The sequence below is a fragment of the Centropristis striata genome, chromosome 17, assembly GCF_030273125.1.
Source record: "Centropristis striata isolate RG_2023a ecotype Rhode Island chromosome 17, C.striata_1.0, whole genome shotgun sequence".
Taxonomy (NCBI): Eukaryota; Metazoa; Chordata; class Actinopteri; order Perciformes; family Serranidae; genus Centropristis; species Centropristis striata.
Window position 1 is genome coordinate 3,517,852 of NC_081533.1, and position 17,496 is coordinate 3,535,347.

At 37.1% G+C, this 17,496-nt stretch overlaps 1 protein-coding gene and 1 long non-coding RNA gene across 2 annotated transcripts in view; both read right to left on the bottom strand.

Moving 5' to 3' along the window:
* The window catches only part of LOC131989471 (zinc finger protein 431-like), a 191,578-nt gene that overhangs the window by 95,604 nt on the left and 78,478 nt on the right, over nucleotides 1–17,496 (bottom strand). Inside the window, exon 7 of the mRNA XM_059354704.1 lies at nucleotides 5,646–6,373. Coding sequence (XP_059210687.1) covers nucleotides 5,646–6,373 — 728 coding nt within the window. The remainder of the gene's footprint in view (nucleotides 1–5,645; nucleotides 6,374–17,496) is intronic.
* LOC131989538 (uncharacterized) lies at nucleotides 9,283–10,634 on the bottom strand. The gene is made up of 3 exons (XR_009395963.1): nucleotides 10,442–10,634; nucleotides 10,045–10,148; nucleotides 9,283–9,374 (listed from the first exon to the last, which is right to left on the bottom strand). It is a non-coding gene; the product is annotated as an uncharacterized LOC131989538 (long non-coding RNA).

Consider the following 17,496-nt stretch of genomic DNA (forward strand, 5'->3'; position numbering starts at 1 on the left):
GGTGAAGCAATCTATCTAAAACCATCAGTAATATTTAGAGCATGTCTGTACAACATAACCCTCAATGTTCAAGTCAATGTTACTAAGTTATATTTTCCTTTCAGCGTATTTTTTGACAAGCAGTACATTAAATAATTCTGGACAGTATCTGTGGTTCTTTTGGATTGTTGCAATAAAAATAAACACACATTTATACAAAGAAATTGAAATTACTTAAAATCATTCTATGTGATTCATATTTACTCATGAGCATCACAAATACCAAAAAAAGTAAATAACACATTTACTATAGTTTCCTAGTCTCATCATAATTTGTATGTTTTAATCTGCCTGCTGAATAAAACTTTTCCTGTCCATCAATGCAGATTTGATTCATTTATTCCCATATTGTTTGACATAGTAATATGCTTTTATGAGTTAAAGTAAGCCAATGAGATCAAAGGCACCCTCACTATTAGATGTAGTTACTTTATGGGTTTTTATTTTGAAGACCTGGGTCATCCTGTCCTGGCTCACTCATGCTGGCTGGTTGCTATGGTGATGAGTGGAGAGGGGAGGGGCACAGACTATCAGCTGATATCTAACAGCTGAGAGAGTCATTTAATGGAAATCACACCTCTCAAACTGCTCTTGTTTTCTCAAAAACCTAAGTCCTAACAACAAAATATTAGTCTCATCAGAGAGATAAATCTCCCCTGAACGCGTTGATGTACGTTTAATGTCTGTAGCAAAAAAAATGTGAGCAACATTGCAGGCTAGAAAACTGTGTTTTTCTTCTAGAAATGTCTGTTCCCAGTTCTCATGAGTCTCTATGGGACAGTTGGATGGACATTATGAAGTATATACTATAATATATGTATATACTATTTTTAATAATACTCTACATAATAATAATAATTAAATAATATTCATATATCTTGTTGAACAAAAAGTAAAATTTTTATATTGTATTTATTTTTTTAATCCCTTTCATAATATTACAATACTAATTAAAACATGTACACAATATCCTATATTTAGAAATCTGAATTAAATAATCATATTATATTTGAATAATATTTTATTCAAAACAAATGTTAAACTTTAACTAAAAACTATCCATATCATATTTTAATCAGTTTTTCAAATATTTAAAATAATTGAAAAACTGATCTTGTAAAATATTAATACTAATAATAAAACACTAATACTACAGGGTCTAAAGAGGAGATTATATCTAAAGTAAAGAGAACAGAATTGAAAAAAAAAAAAGTTCATTAGAGTGATCTGACCTTTCTTGGAGGACTCATTCTTCTTCTTCTTCTACTTCTTCTTCTTTCAGACGTACGTCCTGGAGTCAGACGTGTCTCGTGACACAGATGAGCTGTGAAGTCAACAAACAGAGACACATGATGAGGATATAAATAAATATATAAACATATATATCCTGAATAAACATGAACATCCTGAGCCATTGTTTGATCCCAGTGATTGCTCTTGTGTAGGGGCTTCTGGACCAGCTCTCCACTAAGGGGACAGATCCCTTATCCTATGGATATTATCTCAGTAGGTATTTTGGGAACTTAGAACTCAAGCTGGTGTGGAGGAGACTCGCCTCGCTTCTGACTGCCTCGGTCCGGACACCTGTCCTGCTTACTCCAGAATGGCACCTGTCAAATAACCCTGGAATGGATACCACGCTAGCCGCGTCCCTTTAATGGCAGCTCTCCTCTTACTGATCTATGCACTTGGTGAATCGCTAGGTTAACTTTAGTGGCTAGGAATATAAGACCCAAGGATGAGTTTAATTTCTTTGGCTAGCGTAACCAATAAGAACCTTGTTATTACACACCACCTCTTAATACCAGAAGATTCAAAGATCTAAGGTCCACTACTCCACTTTAAATGCAATTGAAAATGTATTGATAAAATAGCAAGGTGCAAGCATACAACATGAATTGATCCAAAATTGATTACACTCAAAAACCCCAATAATAAAATGATTATCGTCTGTTTAATGTCGTACCCTAATACCCTAACTGCCTGTGCTGAATGAAGCTGTAGCTGGGAATTAATCCTGCAGATTTGGAGAAGGAGACGGGAGCGTTGCCTGGCCAAGCTACTCTATCAAACCGTCTGGCTTCAGGCCTCAGCCGAGGCTCTCCACTTTGTCCAAAGTCAGAGTGATCCTTGACCGGTCCGTTGGTCCTGGCGACAGTGGGAACTTAAGAAAGACAAATCCTTTAATCCTTCATCGACTGGTGTTGGAATGGTTATTCTTCTTATCACTTGTCTCTCATCTTCACCCGTCAATTTGGAAATCTTCTTTCTTGATGTAAGCGTCCTTAATCTGTCTTGTAGGAGCCAATATTATGTTAAAGAAAGTTGAGATTTTTACTGTAGATTACACCTGTTTTATATTGATTTTGCTTGTGTTATGACATTATTGCCTTTTATTGTATAGTTGTCAAATATACCACAGCACCTGAAGTAGGCGCTGCTCATGCGCATTATTATTCTGAAGGACTTGCTAAAAGGTAAAAACGTGGATTAGCAGAGCGCTAAGAGGTACAGGGAAAAAAGGTTTTTTGACCGTCACTTTGAGATGTTACCGTTCTTTTGAGATGTTACAGTTACTTCCTGATGTTTGTGGACCGTTGTGAAAACCAAGAGAAGCTTGGAATGATGTGTGTATTAATGGAAATACCTGGATTCAGCAATGAGAAATGAAACAACAAAACTACGACCTGACTCTCCGGTGGTTTGTGAGTAATTAAGGAACACAAAACAGTAACATACGAGTCGAGCCAGCTGTACCAGCCTACTGCTAATACATTGAGTGGCTTTAGAATTAAGATCTGTATCTATCATCTATCCCCCGGTGTGGTCGTTCAGGCGTCGTCTCAGATCCTGAGAGTCGGTTGAAGAGTCTTGAAGCTCCCCGTGAAGAATAACCCCTATTCCTCTTGTGTTGCAGCTTCTATACTCTGCCGCTCCTTCTTTCAGAGCATTACCTCATTGCCACTCCTCACCAGTCCTTTCATTTGTTAAATCTTCTTTCCGATAATTTAAGTTTGCAATGGTCTGATCTCTTGGACTTTCCCTCTCACTTCTCCTTCACGTGTCTCTGTCAGCTTAACACGTTCAACACGTACAACATGTCTCAGCTTGTCCTTGTTTCTTTTGAGTTCCCCTTTTCTACTGGCTTCACCCTGTCTCACTTCCTTCTTTTTAACACAGTCATCAACATTTCAACAGTTCAACAACGACCAATCCGGTTGTTGAACTGATTATTATTGCATTCATTTCAACAGTTGTTTCATCAAGTCACATCAACATTTTAACTATCATTTTACATACAACCACTATCAACTTTTCATTACCATCTTTTTCAACCTTTTTAACCCATAAACCACAGATACCACGCTGGCCGCGCCCGTTTAATGGCAGCTCTCCTCTAAACGATCTGTGCACTTGGTGAATTGCTAGGTTAGTTTTAGTAGCTGAGAATAAAAGCTCCAAGGACAAGTTTAATTTAATTGGCTAGAGTTAACCTGTTAGAACCTTGTTTAAACACACAACCTTACAATAACAAAAGATTTAAAAATATAATGTCCACTACTTCACTTTAAATGCAATTGAGGATTTATTGATAATATAGCAAGGTGCAAGCATACAGCATATAATAATTCAATACTTGATAACAGATCAAATTCAAAAGTTTATAATAAAAAAATGATTAATGTTTGATTTGTGTTACCCTAAACCTGACTTTCCTATGATAATTGAAGCTGTAGCTGGGAATTGTGATCCATCCAATTTGGAGATTAAAAACGGGAAAAGTTGCCTGGCCAAGCAACTTAAAACGCACTGCCCGAAAAACGGTCTTCAGCCGAGGCGATCCACTTTAACTCAACAGTTAAATAATTTAATCACATCAACATATTAATATATCATTACACATAAAAATCATTACTCACTTCATTTAGTGCAATCATTTCCACATCCATTATGTCGGATCAACAGCAGTCAATACAATGTCATGCATATAACAGATCATCATCTTTTATAATAAAAATCACCTCAGAGTCACAGTGCCCTTGTGTATTACATCATGTTAGGGAAGTACCGATTTCTCCAGCTGCTATTATGCTGGTAAGTCCCTTGGTTTTCCAGTCTCATACCATTTTGTTGGTGTATGGCTATTAGGGATCTCAAATAACCTTCAGATTACTTGACAATATGTTTATATATTTATTTATATCCTCATCGGCGGACAGCACCACTGCAGAAATGTCGTATCTGACCTTCATGTATCAAGCGTAATCTCATTGCAGCTCACATTAAAAGCACTTCAGTAAGCACTGAACTCTACAACACACAGTGTGATCTAAAGTCCAGAAGAAGAACTTCCCGTGTCAACAAGAAGAAGGAGAAAGGTTAACAGCTGCAGGAGAAGAACAACATAAAGAAAACAGAGCAGAAAATAAAGTGTGAACTCACCAGATGTTTGCTCAGAAACAGGATCCAGCAGCGGTTTACTCTCCTCTTCTGCTCCTTTTCTTCTCTCTCTTTGTCTCTGTCTGTTCTCTGCACCATCACAAGAAAGGTGTCAACCCACTTTAGGCCACGCCCACTTCTGTGACTGTGCTGTGATTGGCCAGAACATCACAGTTGGCTTTATGTCACTTTTTTTCTCTCTTGTTGTTTCTGCAGCCTTCAGTCCCCCTGCTGTGGCTGTCTTTAATCTACACTCATTTAGTTCACATATGGTTTAAAAACACTTTTTAAAAATTAAATTACATGAATGCTTCTGTTCCTGTTAACCCTCTAAACCCCAACAAGCAGTTTCAGGGTCTTTTTGTGCTCTTTTTACATTTTCTCACTGTGTCCTTGTATTTCACTGCAATATATAAAATATATGTAAATATATAAGTTCTGCAGCTCTATGGAAACAGCACCTAATTATTAATATACAAATGTTCTTTAATCATACATTTTAAAAACATGTTCATGTTAAATGTCACCCTGAAAAATAACAAAAGCTGTCAGTTATATGTAGTGGATTATAAGTATAAAGTGTCATAAAATGGAAATGTTCAGTGTGGTCTAAAATGTTATATATCTTATCTTACTGGTGGCACATAAATGAATTATAATGATCATGTTTGAATTGAGAATGACAATAACAACAACAGATCAACAAACACGGATTAATGGATTAACAGTTTGAAACGACGAGTCAAAGCTTCTTTATGTACAAACATTTAATGAGAATATAATAAACAAGATTATTAAAGCAACAACTCTGACAGGATGCAGGTTCAACAGCAACAATCACCTTGACTGGAAAAAAACAATTAAATCAAATCATGTTCACAATGAGATTTTGATTTTGTCAGAATTTCTAAAGAATAAAGGTTTGTTCAGTCTGAGTTTGAACTCTGGAGTGTTTTTGTGTCTCAGTTTATTCATCTCCTCTTCCTCCTCACTGGATCAAACCACCTCAGTCAGACTCAGTTACTGCTGTCAGTCTTCAGTTTCAGAGAGAAGTTCAGAATATAACAACACAGTACATGGAGAGGAGGCATGAAGAAACAGCTGGCGTGGCTCTAAAAACACTTAAGAAGACTTTGTGTGAGTGCGCTGATGTATTTTAAGGGTACCAATCCAGGAAAACTTTTTCCCACATATTTCACACCAGTACGGTTTCTCCCCATTATGAACACGTCGGTGAGAATCAAGGTGATTACGTTGTGAAAATGTTTTCCCACATTGTTCACACCAGTACGGTTTCTCTCCAGTGTGAACACGTCTGTGGCATTTTAGATGATCTGTGGAGACAAAGGTTTTCTGACATTGGTCACAGCTGTACGGTTTCTCTCCAGTATGAACGTATTGATGTTTTTTCAGGTTACATGCAGTGGAAAAAGCATTCCCACACTGGTCATAGAGGTACAGCTTCTCTCCAGTGTGCATGAGTTCATGCCTTCTCAGGTGACGTGCCTGAGTGAAAGAATTCCCACACTGATCACAGCTGTACGGCTTCTCTCCAGTGTGAATTTGTTTATACTGTCTCAGGTTCGGTGAGCTGTTGAAAGCTCTCCCACACTTATCACAACTGTACAGTTTTTCTCCAGAATGAATGCGTTGATGTTGTTTCAGGTTACCTGCCTGAGTGAAAGCTCTCCCACACTGGTCACAGCTGTACGGTTTCTCTCCAGAGTGAATTAGTTTATGTTGTCTAAGACTCTGTGCCCAGGTGAAAGCTTTCCCACATTGGTCACAGCTGTACGGCTTCTCTCCCGTGTGAACTCGTAGATGTATCTTTAAACTTCCAGCTGTTGTGAAGGATTTGTCACAGAGCTGACAGTGGTGATGTTTGAGTCCCTCTCTTTCTTCCTGTTTCTATAGCAACAGACAGAAAGAGAGAGATGGTCAGTGAGATGCCACGGTGGAGCAAGTTATCTAAAACCATCAATAATATTTAGAGCACGTCTGTGTAACATAACCCTCAATGTTCCAGTGTGAACTGTTGGTTATAACCTGCTGCGGTGCCCCTTGTCAGTGTGGTCTGCAGCAACCCAACAAAAGAACTGGGTTATCTTTGGCCTAAAAGGGGGATGTTCAACAAGTCACGGTGCCCATCATGCCGTCCCCCTCGCTGCACTGAGACACTCTGACCATGACATGGTCCTCCTGATTCCTGCACACAGGAAGACACTAAAGCTCTGGAAGCCTGTTGTGAGGACAACAAAGAAGTGGACCAGCATGGCCGTGGAGGGTCTTCAGCCATGTTGGACTGTACTGACTGGGACGTTGTCAGGTCTGCTACCAACAGTCTGGATCAGTTCACAGAGGCTGTGACATCACACATCTGCTTCTGTGAGGACAGCTGAGAACCATCAAGCGCCAGGGAGAGTTAAAACAACGACAGACCCTGGATCACAGCCAGGCCCAGACAGTTATGGTTGGAAAAGGAGGAAGCATTCAGGAGTGGGGACAGGGACAGGTTTAAAGAGTCAGAGTACACGTTTAGCAAGGCTAAGAAGCTAAAGGCCAGCACTCTGAGAAGCTCCAACACCAGCTCTCAGCCAACGACTCTGCTTCTGTCTGCAGAGAACAGAAAGATCATGACCTACAAACCTACAGACTCCACGCCATGAATAATGTTCACCTGGCCAACAGACTGAACGAGTTCTACTGTTGATTTAAAAGACACTGGGACAGAGCTGACTAGGGTTGTCAAAAGTATCAATACTCAAAAAAGTATTGATACTAAAACGTTGTATCCGGATACGATACTCATTTTCAAATCTATCGATACCTAGCCAAGGAATGAACACTTAAGTTAAGTTATTGTTATTTTTTTATCAAGCTTGCCTAATATTGTGCACAGCATACAACCTCAAAATATTGTTCTAATTGTTATTGTTTATTGTATTTATTTATTTTTTGCACTACCTCAGACCTGAAGCTTGTTATCATAGTTGCAGTTTCTTTTCCGCAACTGTTTTTTATTATAAATATTTAACCTGTGCTTCTGTTCATTTTTACATGTTGCATTTTTCTTGTTGATAAAAATATTTCTGTTAAATTTTGGGGTCTTTAGTTTTATCCTTGTGGTATCGAAAATGGTATCGAGTATCAAATATTTTCCTGAGTATTGGTATCAAGTTTAACATTTTAGTATGGTGACAACCCTAGAGCTGACACACTCCACCAGCTCCAGCCCAGGAGCTCCACCTGCACCACCTCAGCAGGGGCCAAGGCCTCTCCACTTCTGCCCACCTCAGCGTCCCCCCAGACTGCAGTACCTCCACCATTATCCCCGTCCCCCCAAAAAACAAGGACCACAGAACTAAATGACTACAGCCCCGTCGCCCTGACCTCTGTGGTTATGAAGTCCTTCAGTTCCTTGTTCTGTCACACCTCTGGAGTGTGTCAGCTCTAGGGTTGTCACCATACTAAAATGTTAAACTTGATACCGATACTCAGGAAAATATTTGATACTCGATACCATTTTCGACACACACACACACACACACGTAGCAATCCAGTTTCATGTGTGTCATACAAAAGAAATGTAACAAAGTAAAAGAACAACAATGTGTAAATAGAGACATCCATGCATACAGACACATAAAAACACATTCACATACACATACAAGTACAGTGTGTTCATTCAGAAAATGCTCCAGTGAGAAGAACGGTCTCTAGTTTGGTTTTAAAAGAACAGGAGCATAAATACTGATTTCCACCTTGTGACTGGAGAGACCTGCTGGGGATATAGACTGACAGCATGTCCCACATGTGGTTTGTAAAACTAAAGGAAGGAAGTTTTAAAGGATTGATCAGCACATAACAATTTAATCTAAATCAGATTATCAATGCAAAATTGGATTCTTAACAAATCACCACAACATGTCAGCTGAGCTGACTGTCAGGACAGTGAAGTGCAGCTCTGCTGTTTTATTAAAATGTGTCCCAGGAGGAAACATACAGGGAACAGGTTTAAAAAAGAAATAAATGGTGCATACTTCTGTTGTTGCCATCCCTGCCACCCATTCCACCATGTCCTGGGGGAATAAATAAGCTGCAATCTGCAAGTCTGCAATAATATATTTTCCATTTTAACTCAATGGTTGTCTTGTCTTGGATTCCATATGAAACCAGCAGACGATCGTTCTCCAGATGTTGGTCTCCAAAGATCAGTTGCTCCTCGTGATGTACTACAACACACACACACAAACACAAACACACACACACAGGGGTTTAAACCAGTCACTGACAACATTTCCCAAAAGAACAGAAAGTCGTTTATTATTGGTATAAAGTTTAAATAACTTGTTAAAAGTAACGTTAGTTGATCCTTTTAGAGCTGCAGTCACACTCCATGGTCCATAGTATCAACCATCTGATCATTAAACTCATCCACTCACACAGATTGAAGTTCTTCTCTTAAGTTGTGATGTTATAAATATAGTGAAGTAGAGGCAGAAAGTGCTGTCACTGGGCCTTAACGCTCATTCAGCTGAAGTGACACAAACACTGACCAATCAGAGCAGACTGCCTGTTTGAGAGGAGGCCTTAAGGAGACACAGCTAAATGTTGAGAGTGAATACAGATATATATTCACAACATGTTCAAGTAGCAACCAGGAATACAAGTATGAACCTAATCTGATCTGTAGTCCATCATTTTAGCATTAGACTAAACTCTGCACGCTTCTACTGGTCATTTTAATAATAACATGATGTTACCTGGTTCTCCTGTTAGAGTATGTATCATCTCCTTCAGCTGCAGCACTGTGACGCTCTCAAACTCATTGTTGGACAGGAGGATCGATATGGTCTCCCCATTATGCCATTTAACGAAGAACATGACATCATTTTCTAAAAAAAACAGTAAAAGTTTGTCTTTAATAACTGCATCACTTAATAAAGTTTCTCTTTAAATGAATGCAGAATGTATTTGATGTCCAACAGGTGGAAATATGTAAAAACATTCCCTGTATGTTGGACAGAGTTAAACAGTTAAATAGTCACATTTATTCACATGCAATATGACATTGAAAAGATTAAAAATCAATATTTTTTCATACGGACTCGTAACATAGCTGAACATTAGTCAGTTTTTGCTCACTTGCAAACCTTTAATGACCATTCTGATGCAGTAAAGAACAGGATATAGGTCAAATGAAATGTAACAAAATAAAAGAACAACAATGTGTGAACTGATTTCCACCTTGTGACTGGAGAGACCTGCTGGGGATATAGACTGACAGCATGTCCCACATGTGCTTTGTGAAACTAAAGGAGGATTTTCTATTGAAGTCTGAAAACAGCAGGCTGCCAGTGAAGGTTTTGAAGGATTGATCAGCACATAACAATTTAATTTAAATCAGATTATCAATGAAAAACTGGATTTTTTAACAAATCACCACAAAATGTCACCTGAGCTGACTGTCAGGACAGTGAAGTGCAGCTCTGCTGTTTTATTAAAATGTGTCCCAGGAGGAAACATACAGGGAATGAGTTGAAAATAAAGTTAACTTTTCATTACTTCTGTAAGCACACAGGTAGGCTCCCATCTTAGAGTTATCTCAATGGTTGTCTTGTGTTGGATTCCACATTAAACCAGTAGACGATGATCCTCCAGCTGTTTGCCTGCGAAGATCAGTTCATCAGTTTAGTCAGTATATCTACTACAACACACACACACACACACACACACACACACACACACACACACACACACACACATTTCCCCAAAGAACATAAAGTCATTTATTATTGGTATAAAGTTTAAATAACGTGTTAAAAGTAATGTTAGTTGATCCTTTTAGAGCTGCAGTCACACTCCATGGTCCATAGTATCAACCATCTGATCATTAAACTCATCCACTCACACAGATTCATGAACACTTGTAGGTTACATGTGAAAGGCCAAGAGATTTTACCTGGGACTCCTTCAACAGACTCGATCTTCTTCTTCTGCAGCACCGTGCCGATCTTAAACTGCTCCTCTGTGTCGTTGTTAACAGGCCTCTTTAATTAAATATGAACAAAGACCGAGACAAACATTTCTCTGAGCTGCTCTCTTCGCTCGGTGCGGAGTAATAAACAGGGCGGTGTCTGACCACTGCGGAGGAGCTGAGAAAAAGACGCTCACTTTCATTTCATCATTAAAGACGTAAACACCAGCTGTTTACTAACCTTTATGTGACCAACAATCATTAAACCCTCTGAAACAGCCCCATGATGATTCAGGGATTTTTTAAATACATCTTACTCACTGTGTTCTTCTATTTCAGTGCGATATATAAAAGTGGATTCTGTGGAATCAGCAGGATCAGGAAGTGGGAACAACTCAAAAATGTCTTTTGTGCAGAATAACACAGTTATAATGACATTAATCATAAAAAAGAAGAAAGAACGCAAGTTGAATTTCTCTGATTTTAAAAAAAATATTTTAATTGAAATAAAAGTCCAGAATCTTTTCCCCGAAGACATGCAGGAATACACACACACACACACACACACACTGGAATAACATTAATTACTGACATTACAGTATCTTGCAGTGTGTTACATTCCTGTGTTTTAAAGTTGAAATGATTAAAAAGTCATTGAAAATGTGCTCTTCGTGTAGAAACAGTTATAATTTTTAGAAACTATGTTGAGATATCTATGAAATCTATATTTTCAGGTTATGCACAGAACTGAGACGTGTCAGTATGCTGCTGTAGAATTACTGTATAAACTTATACTAATATTAATAACACTAATAGTGTTGTTACTCAGTAGCCAATAGTAAACTGTGAATTTACATTTGGAATAATGCATAAATATATTATTATTATTATTATTATTATTATTATTATTATTATTATTAATATTAATATTAATAATAATAATAATAATAATAATAATGATAGTTAATAATGTTTCTCGTTATATGAATGCAGAATGACAATGTGATTACAGAAAGCACATATATCTGAATATATTTAAACAACAGAAAAATTGCAATAGATGTCCACATGCAACATGAAATATAAAAATCAATAGATATTCTACATAATGTCATGTAGCAGAGTGGAAATGTGTCACTGTGTGACTTTTTACACTAAACTAAACCTGATAGAGTCCTTTTTGCAGAGGAGCTGCAGCGCCCTCTACAGGTCAATGTCAAAGCTACACTGGATAGTGGAGCTAATGCCACTAATACTAATTAATACTAATACTTTGATATAACACACAGTCACAACAAAACATACAGTCATCAACAAATGTATTGGATCAGCTGTCATAAAAACGAGAAAAACAAGAATATGTTTGAAAACTTTCAAAAGCTTGTTGAAAACGAAAATGTTATTGTTATTTATTTGTCAAATATCAAACTGAATTCACATTTTATAGTCAGATTTGAGCCAGAAGTCAGAAATTAATCAAGCAGAACATTCAACCACTGAAATTCTTTTTTTTTCTTCAGGAATGCAAATAAATAACTATAATGTGACATCTTGATCAAAATAATAACATGCTTCACTATTGTTTTTTTGTAAAAAAGTAAATTTTAAAATGCATAGATAACAACAATAACTATATTTTAGCATTAAAATATATATAAACTTTATTACAGGCTCTAGACCCAATAGCAAGACATACAACATACAAAAAAACAACAGATACATAAACACATTCAAACATACTCTTATTCATGAGAGTTTTAAAAGGCAGCCATACCAATGTTTCCACAGATATGATTGATATCTGACCGAGCTGCACCTGGGACTTGTGAGCATCATTATAATACAGTTTTGTGACTCATCAAGTCGAGACATAAATTGAAACATTAGGTTCCTCAAGAGAGCCTGTAAAGTGCTTCGCCCTGAGTCACGAAGAGCTTACTAGCACTGCTCCTCCTGGGCTTTTTCAGCAGTATCCTCAGACAGTCATTGATGCTACCTGACGTTTGCGCAGGGTCTCCTTTTTGTAGCGGACCCATAATGGGGCTGCACACATAGGGGTGCAGTAAGCACGAAACAAGTTTACTTTCACATCATCAGAACAGTAGTGGAATTTCCTGACTAACATGTTTGCTTGGACAAACAACATTCGTCTCTGCCTGTACATGTCAGCATCATCTTCCATCTTGTCAGTGATGATGTGCCCAAGATATTTCCTACAGTTAGATGCACAGAGGGATTGCCCTGACAGGTAAAACATTGGAAAGTACAGCTTCTGATCTTCCTTGGTCCTACATATCAATACAACACTCTTTTTTGCACTGTACTGTACGTCAAACTCAACCCCATACTTGGAGCATATATCCAATAGCTTCTGGAACCCAACAGTGCTGGGGGACGTGATAGCCAAATCGTCTGCGTACATCAGATGGTTTAACAGAGTGTCCCCTATCAGACAACCTGTCTTACACTTCCCCAACTGCTTTGACAGGTTGTCCATGTATGAGTTTAGTAAAAAGCTTATGGTGATTTATTCTGTCAAATGCCTTGGACGCAAAACTCCCTATTTTACCTGCTTTGTCCTTAATGACTGGCACTAATGTGACTGTCAGCATGGTGTTAATAATAATTAATAATGAGAATAGATCAAAGCCAGGTCTAACAAACAGAAATCAAACAGGAAAGAAACATTTCACTATAAAGTGCACATTAGAGGAATAAAATGTTTGAATGAAAGCTGAATATATAAACTGTGGACAGAAGATCAGAAGTTTGACACTTTCCATGCTGTCAGACAGTAAAGCAGCTTCACTGTGAAAACTAACACATGAAGAAGAGAAACAGCAGGTTTGATCATTTACACTGATGACAAACAATCTGTGGGTCACTACAGTTTCATGACAGAACACATGAAGTTTGGAAATGTCAACAGTTCAGGTTGAATGAAATGTAATATATATATATATATATGTATATATATATATATATATATATATATATATATATATATATATATATATGTATATATATATATATATATATATATGTATATATATATATATATATATATATGTATATATATATATATATATATATATATATATATATATATGTATATATATATATATATATATATACACACATACAACACTATTGATCAGCTCTAACTTATTGGGTTTGTTTATGTTGACTTTTGCTGTTCTTAATTTTTCTCTGTTTATGCTGCTGTGTTTTAATTCACAGTACTTAATCTCTATTAATATTTTTATATTTGAAAACTGATTTTGAATCTAGAATAAAGTGATTTTGAGGAAATATCAGATCATCTTCTCCCTGTGAGAGGAGACACAGTTGTGCTTATTTGAACTTCAGTCTGTGTTGTAACAAGCTGCAGCAGGAGAAGGAAGCTGTGAGGGCCACTGGTAACACAGGAGTGATGGCTCCAGTTTATCACGTGGAGTTGAACCTCTGGAGCCGTCTAGTGAAAGCAAAGTGTGGTGTCAGGAAACATGTTTCAGCAGGAGGAACCCTGAGGAACCTGCAGGCTGCTGTCACACTATGAACCATTTCATGTAACTTTACACTTTTACTCCACTACATTTAGCTGACAGCTTTAGTTACTTTGAGGTCAAAATTTAACATAAAAAAAAAGATCAACTTAAAGTGATTAGTATGCATTTTATAATAAATAAAACCACATTAACTGGATATTAACTCCTAAAAAATAACCCTATCTGGACAACACAAACATTCTGCTTCCATAAATACATCAATAAAAATAAAACAATAATATATCTGGAATATATAAAACAATCTTTCTGCATAACGAGTACTTTTACTTTTGATACTTTTGTACTTTTACTTCAGTAAGTGTTGAATGCAGGACTTTTACTGTAGTGGAGTAACTTCACAGTGTGGTGTTAGTACTTTTACTGCAGTAAAGTAATCTGATTACTTCTTCCACCACTAACATGAATATAATAAATATCACTATGAGTTCCTTTAAAAACACATTGTGGCTCCATGATAACAGGCTCCATGCAACAGAACATGAGCATCAAAAACTTCCTCATGTTGTTGTTAAAACATAAAGAAAAGCTGTCAGATTGATTCAAGTGTTGAAATGTCTCTTTACTGACAGAATAAAACACATTATTATCTGTTAGATATCATCACATACTGAGTCTGTAGAGCAGGAATATAATGACTAGAATAGAAAATATATTTATTCATGACCTTGTGTTGACAGACTCTAACAATATGAACTATAAACCTTCAGTGTGACTTGAGTCCTTATTCTCCTTTGTGTCACTTCTTCTATCCATTTCCCTCGTCCGTGCACCTCTCCTTTAACTTTTTTATGAATGTCTTTGGCCCCGTCACTTTGTCACAGGGTGGAGCTCCTCGGTGCACTCGCTGCACCTTTCTTCTTGTCCTCCTTCCCCCCTCTGACTCTCTCTCCCTCCCTCTCTAATTAGTTGTCAGGTCCCGCCTCTCTCTCTCAGGCTGCACCAGCAGCAGCTCTGCTCTCTCAGTTTCCTCTCTGGTTATGAAGTGAACTTCCTCGTCAGTTTTTGCTCCCAGTTCGACTTCAAGTCACCAAATCTTTCTGCAGCGACATTAAACATCATAAACTAGAGACAGCTGCAGTTTTCAGAGCAGTGCATGATGGGAAGGTTATTTCTCTGTGACAGAGAGAGATCCGGAGCTGAAGGGAGACATGCAGGAAAGGACTCCAGTTTGTCTTGTATTTCTGTCAACATCAGCTGTTGAACTTTTAGCTCATTGACCAACACTTGAACTCATTCTCTGCATACTAAATACACTCAGACTGGTTTTATTTTATTGTTGAGATATTTTCGTTTCAACTTGAAAAACTTCCTCCAGGATCTTAAAGCTTTGTTGTCGACATCAGTTTGGATGATTATGGTGAAATGAGTTTGTTGACAGAGAAACAGGAAGTCTGCGGAGTTTTAATAAAGAAATTCAGCTTCGACAGCGATGATTTGTTTCCTTTGAGGCTTTAAAACGTCCAATAAGGAACAGATTGAGGATGGTGGTGATAAATACATCAGTTATTGTGCTGTTTGTATGTGAAGTGAATCAGTTTGTAGCAGTGAGGATTAAAGAGGGAATAAAAGCAGCAGCAGCAGCTCAGAGTGAGACTGAAGCAAAGTGTCTGTCCTCCTTCGTTCACTCGGGGAGGAGTGTCTTATTTTAAAGCATTGCAATACGAGAGGATCAATATTCAGATCAGACATGAAACAGACATTTAAAGTAAATGTAGCAGATGAAATGAGAGCAGAAGATCTTTGTGATCATCAGCTCCATTTAAAGGTCTGATGGTGTAAATGATGAGAGCTGTAACCTGCAGACAGGTGAGACTTTCTAAAGCAGAGCAGCTCCCTTCAGTAAAGAGCTCCCTCTGCTGCTCCTCACCACTAATAACACAGCTTTGATATCAGCAAATATACAGTGAAACAATGATCATAAATATCTGCCAGGCTCAACAAAAAATACATAAAACAGTAACGAAACATTTCAGTTTCAGTTGCACATTACTGAAATAACCTGAAGTTTTAAAGCGGTTGTTATTTATTTGGCCTCTGAATGTTTGAGTAAAAGAGAATGTGAGTCAATCTTAAAGTAAAAGTGAAATGTAAAGTGTTAAAATAATTGATTATTTTCTATATTGGTAAATGGTTTTATGCTTTATTTCTGCTTCTCTGTCTCTGTTCTCTGTGAGTGATGCAGGTCACTATCAAAGGTCAAACCTTGACTGTAATAAATATCTCTATGCATTTATATTAAGTCAGACAATATGATTTGATACATTGATTGTGTTTGTGTGTTAATACTGATGTAGAAAACTATGATTACTTTAATTACATATATTCCATTTTCTTAAACTGATTAAGATTCTATAAATCACAAAGAATGACATCCAGATATATTGATACACAGTTTTTGCTGTGTGTGTATGTGCATTTGTGAGTGTGTGTGTGTGTGTGTATGTGTGTCTGGAGAGGGGAGACCACAGAAGGCCAAATGAAAATCCCGTGAGAGAATGTCTGTAAGTCATAACAAGGAAAAATGTTTGTGCTAACAAGTTTGTTAGTAGGTCAGGGCAAGGCCTGGTTTCGGCAGTAAGCAACCAGGTGGCATGACGTGCCGTTGTATTAATTAAAACTGGCGAATCAGCGATCAAGAGGGCGGGACTTCCTGGAGGAAATCAACCAGCATGTTTTGTAAACAAATGTTAGTATTTTAATGGGTTCCAGGGAGGGAGTCGTGGTTCAGACTTCACGAACTGAAACACTTCTGTTTGTATTCAGGGACATGAGTTAAGGTTGAACCCAGAGATCTCTCTAAAGTGCACATTTTTTGACGTATTGTAATAAAACTTTTGTTAAACTGAGAAACTTGGACGTTCTCCAGCTCTTCATTTCCCATCAAAGAATGCACAGAAAAATGGTGAGGTTTTTTCTGTTGGTGACAGATTTTTTCTGTCGGTGACAGATTATCAATTTTCAAGGTTTCCTCATGCAATTTTTCTAACAAAAGTAACTGAAGTTTTCCTGATACAAAACAAAAAGAATGAACGATGAGTTCCAATAGACTTTTTTTTATAATTTATCTTGTGTGTCAACCAATAGGAACCAAGGATTTTATATATGTAGTATTATGTAAAGTATGTATGGTATGTACAGAATGTGTATACAGTATGTATAATATATATGCACAGTGTGTATAGTATGTGGAGAAAATATAATAATATAATAATATATAATAATTATATATATATATATATACACACACACATTACATACATACTATGTATATATATATATATACATATATATATATATATATATATATAATAATTATTATTATTATTATTATTATTATTATTATTAATATCCACATTTTATACACATTCACTCTTGTATATCAATCCTTCTCCTGCTTCTCCTCTCCCTGCTCTCTTCAAGTTCCCCCAGCAGCTTCAAGGCTCAGCCCTCTTCCCTCTGCTAGTAATGATT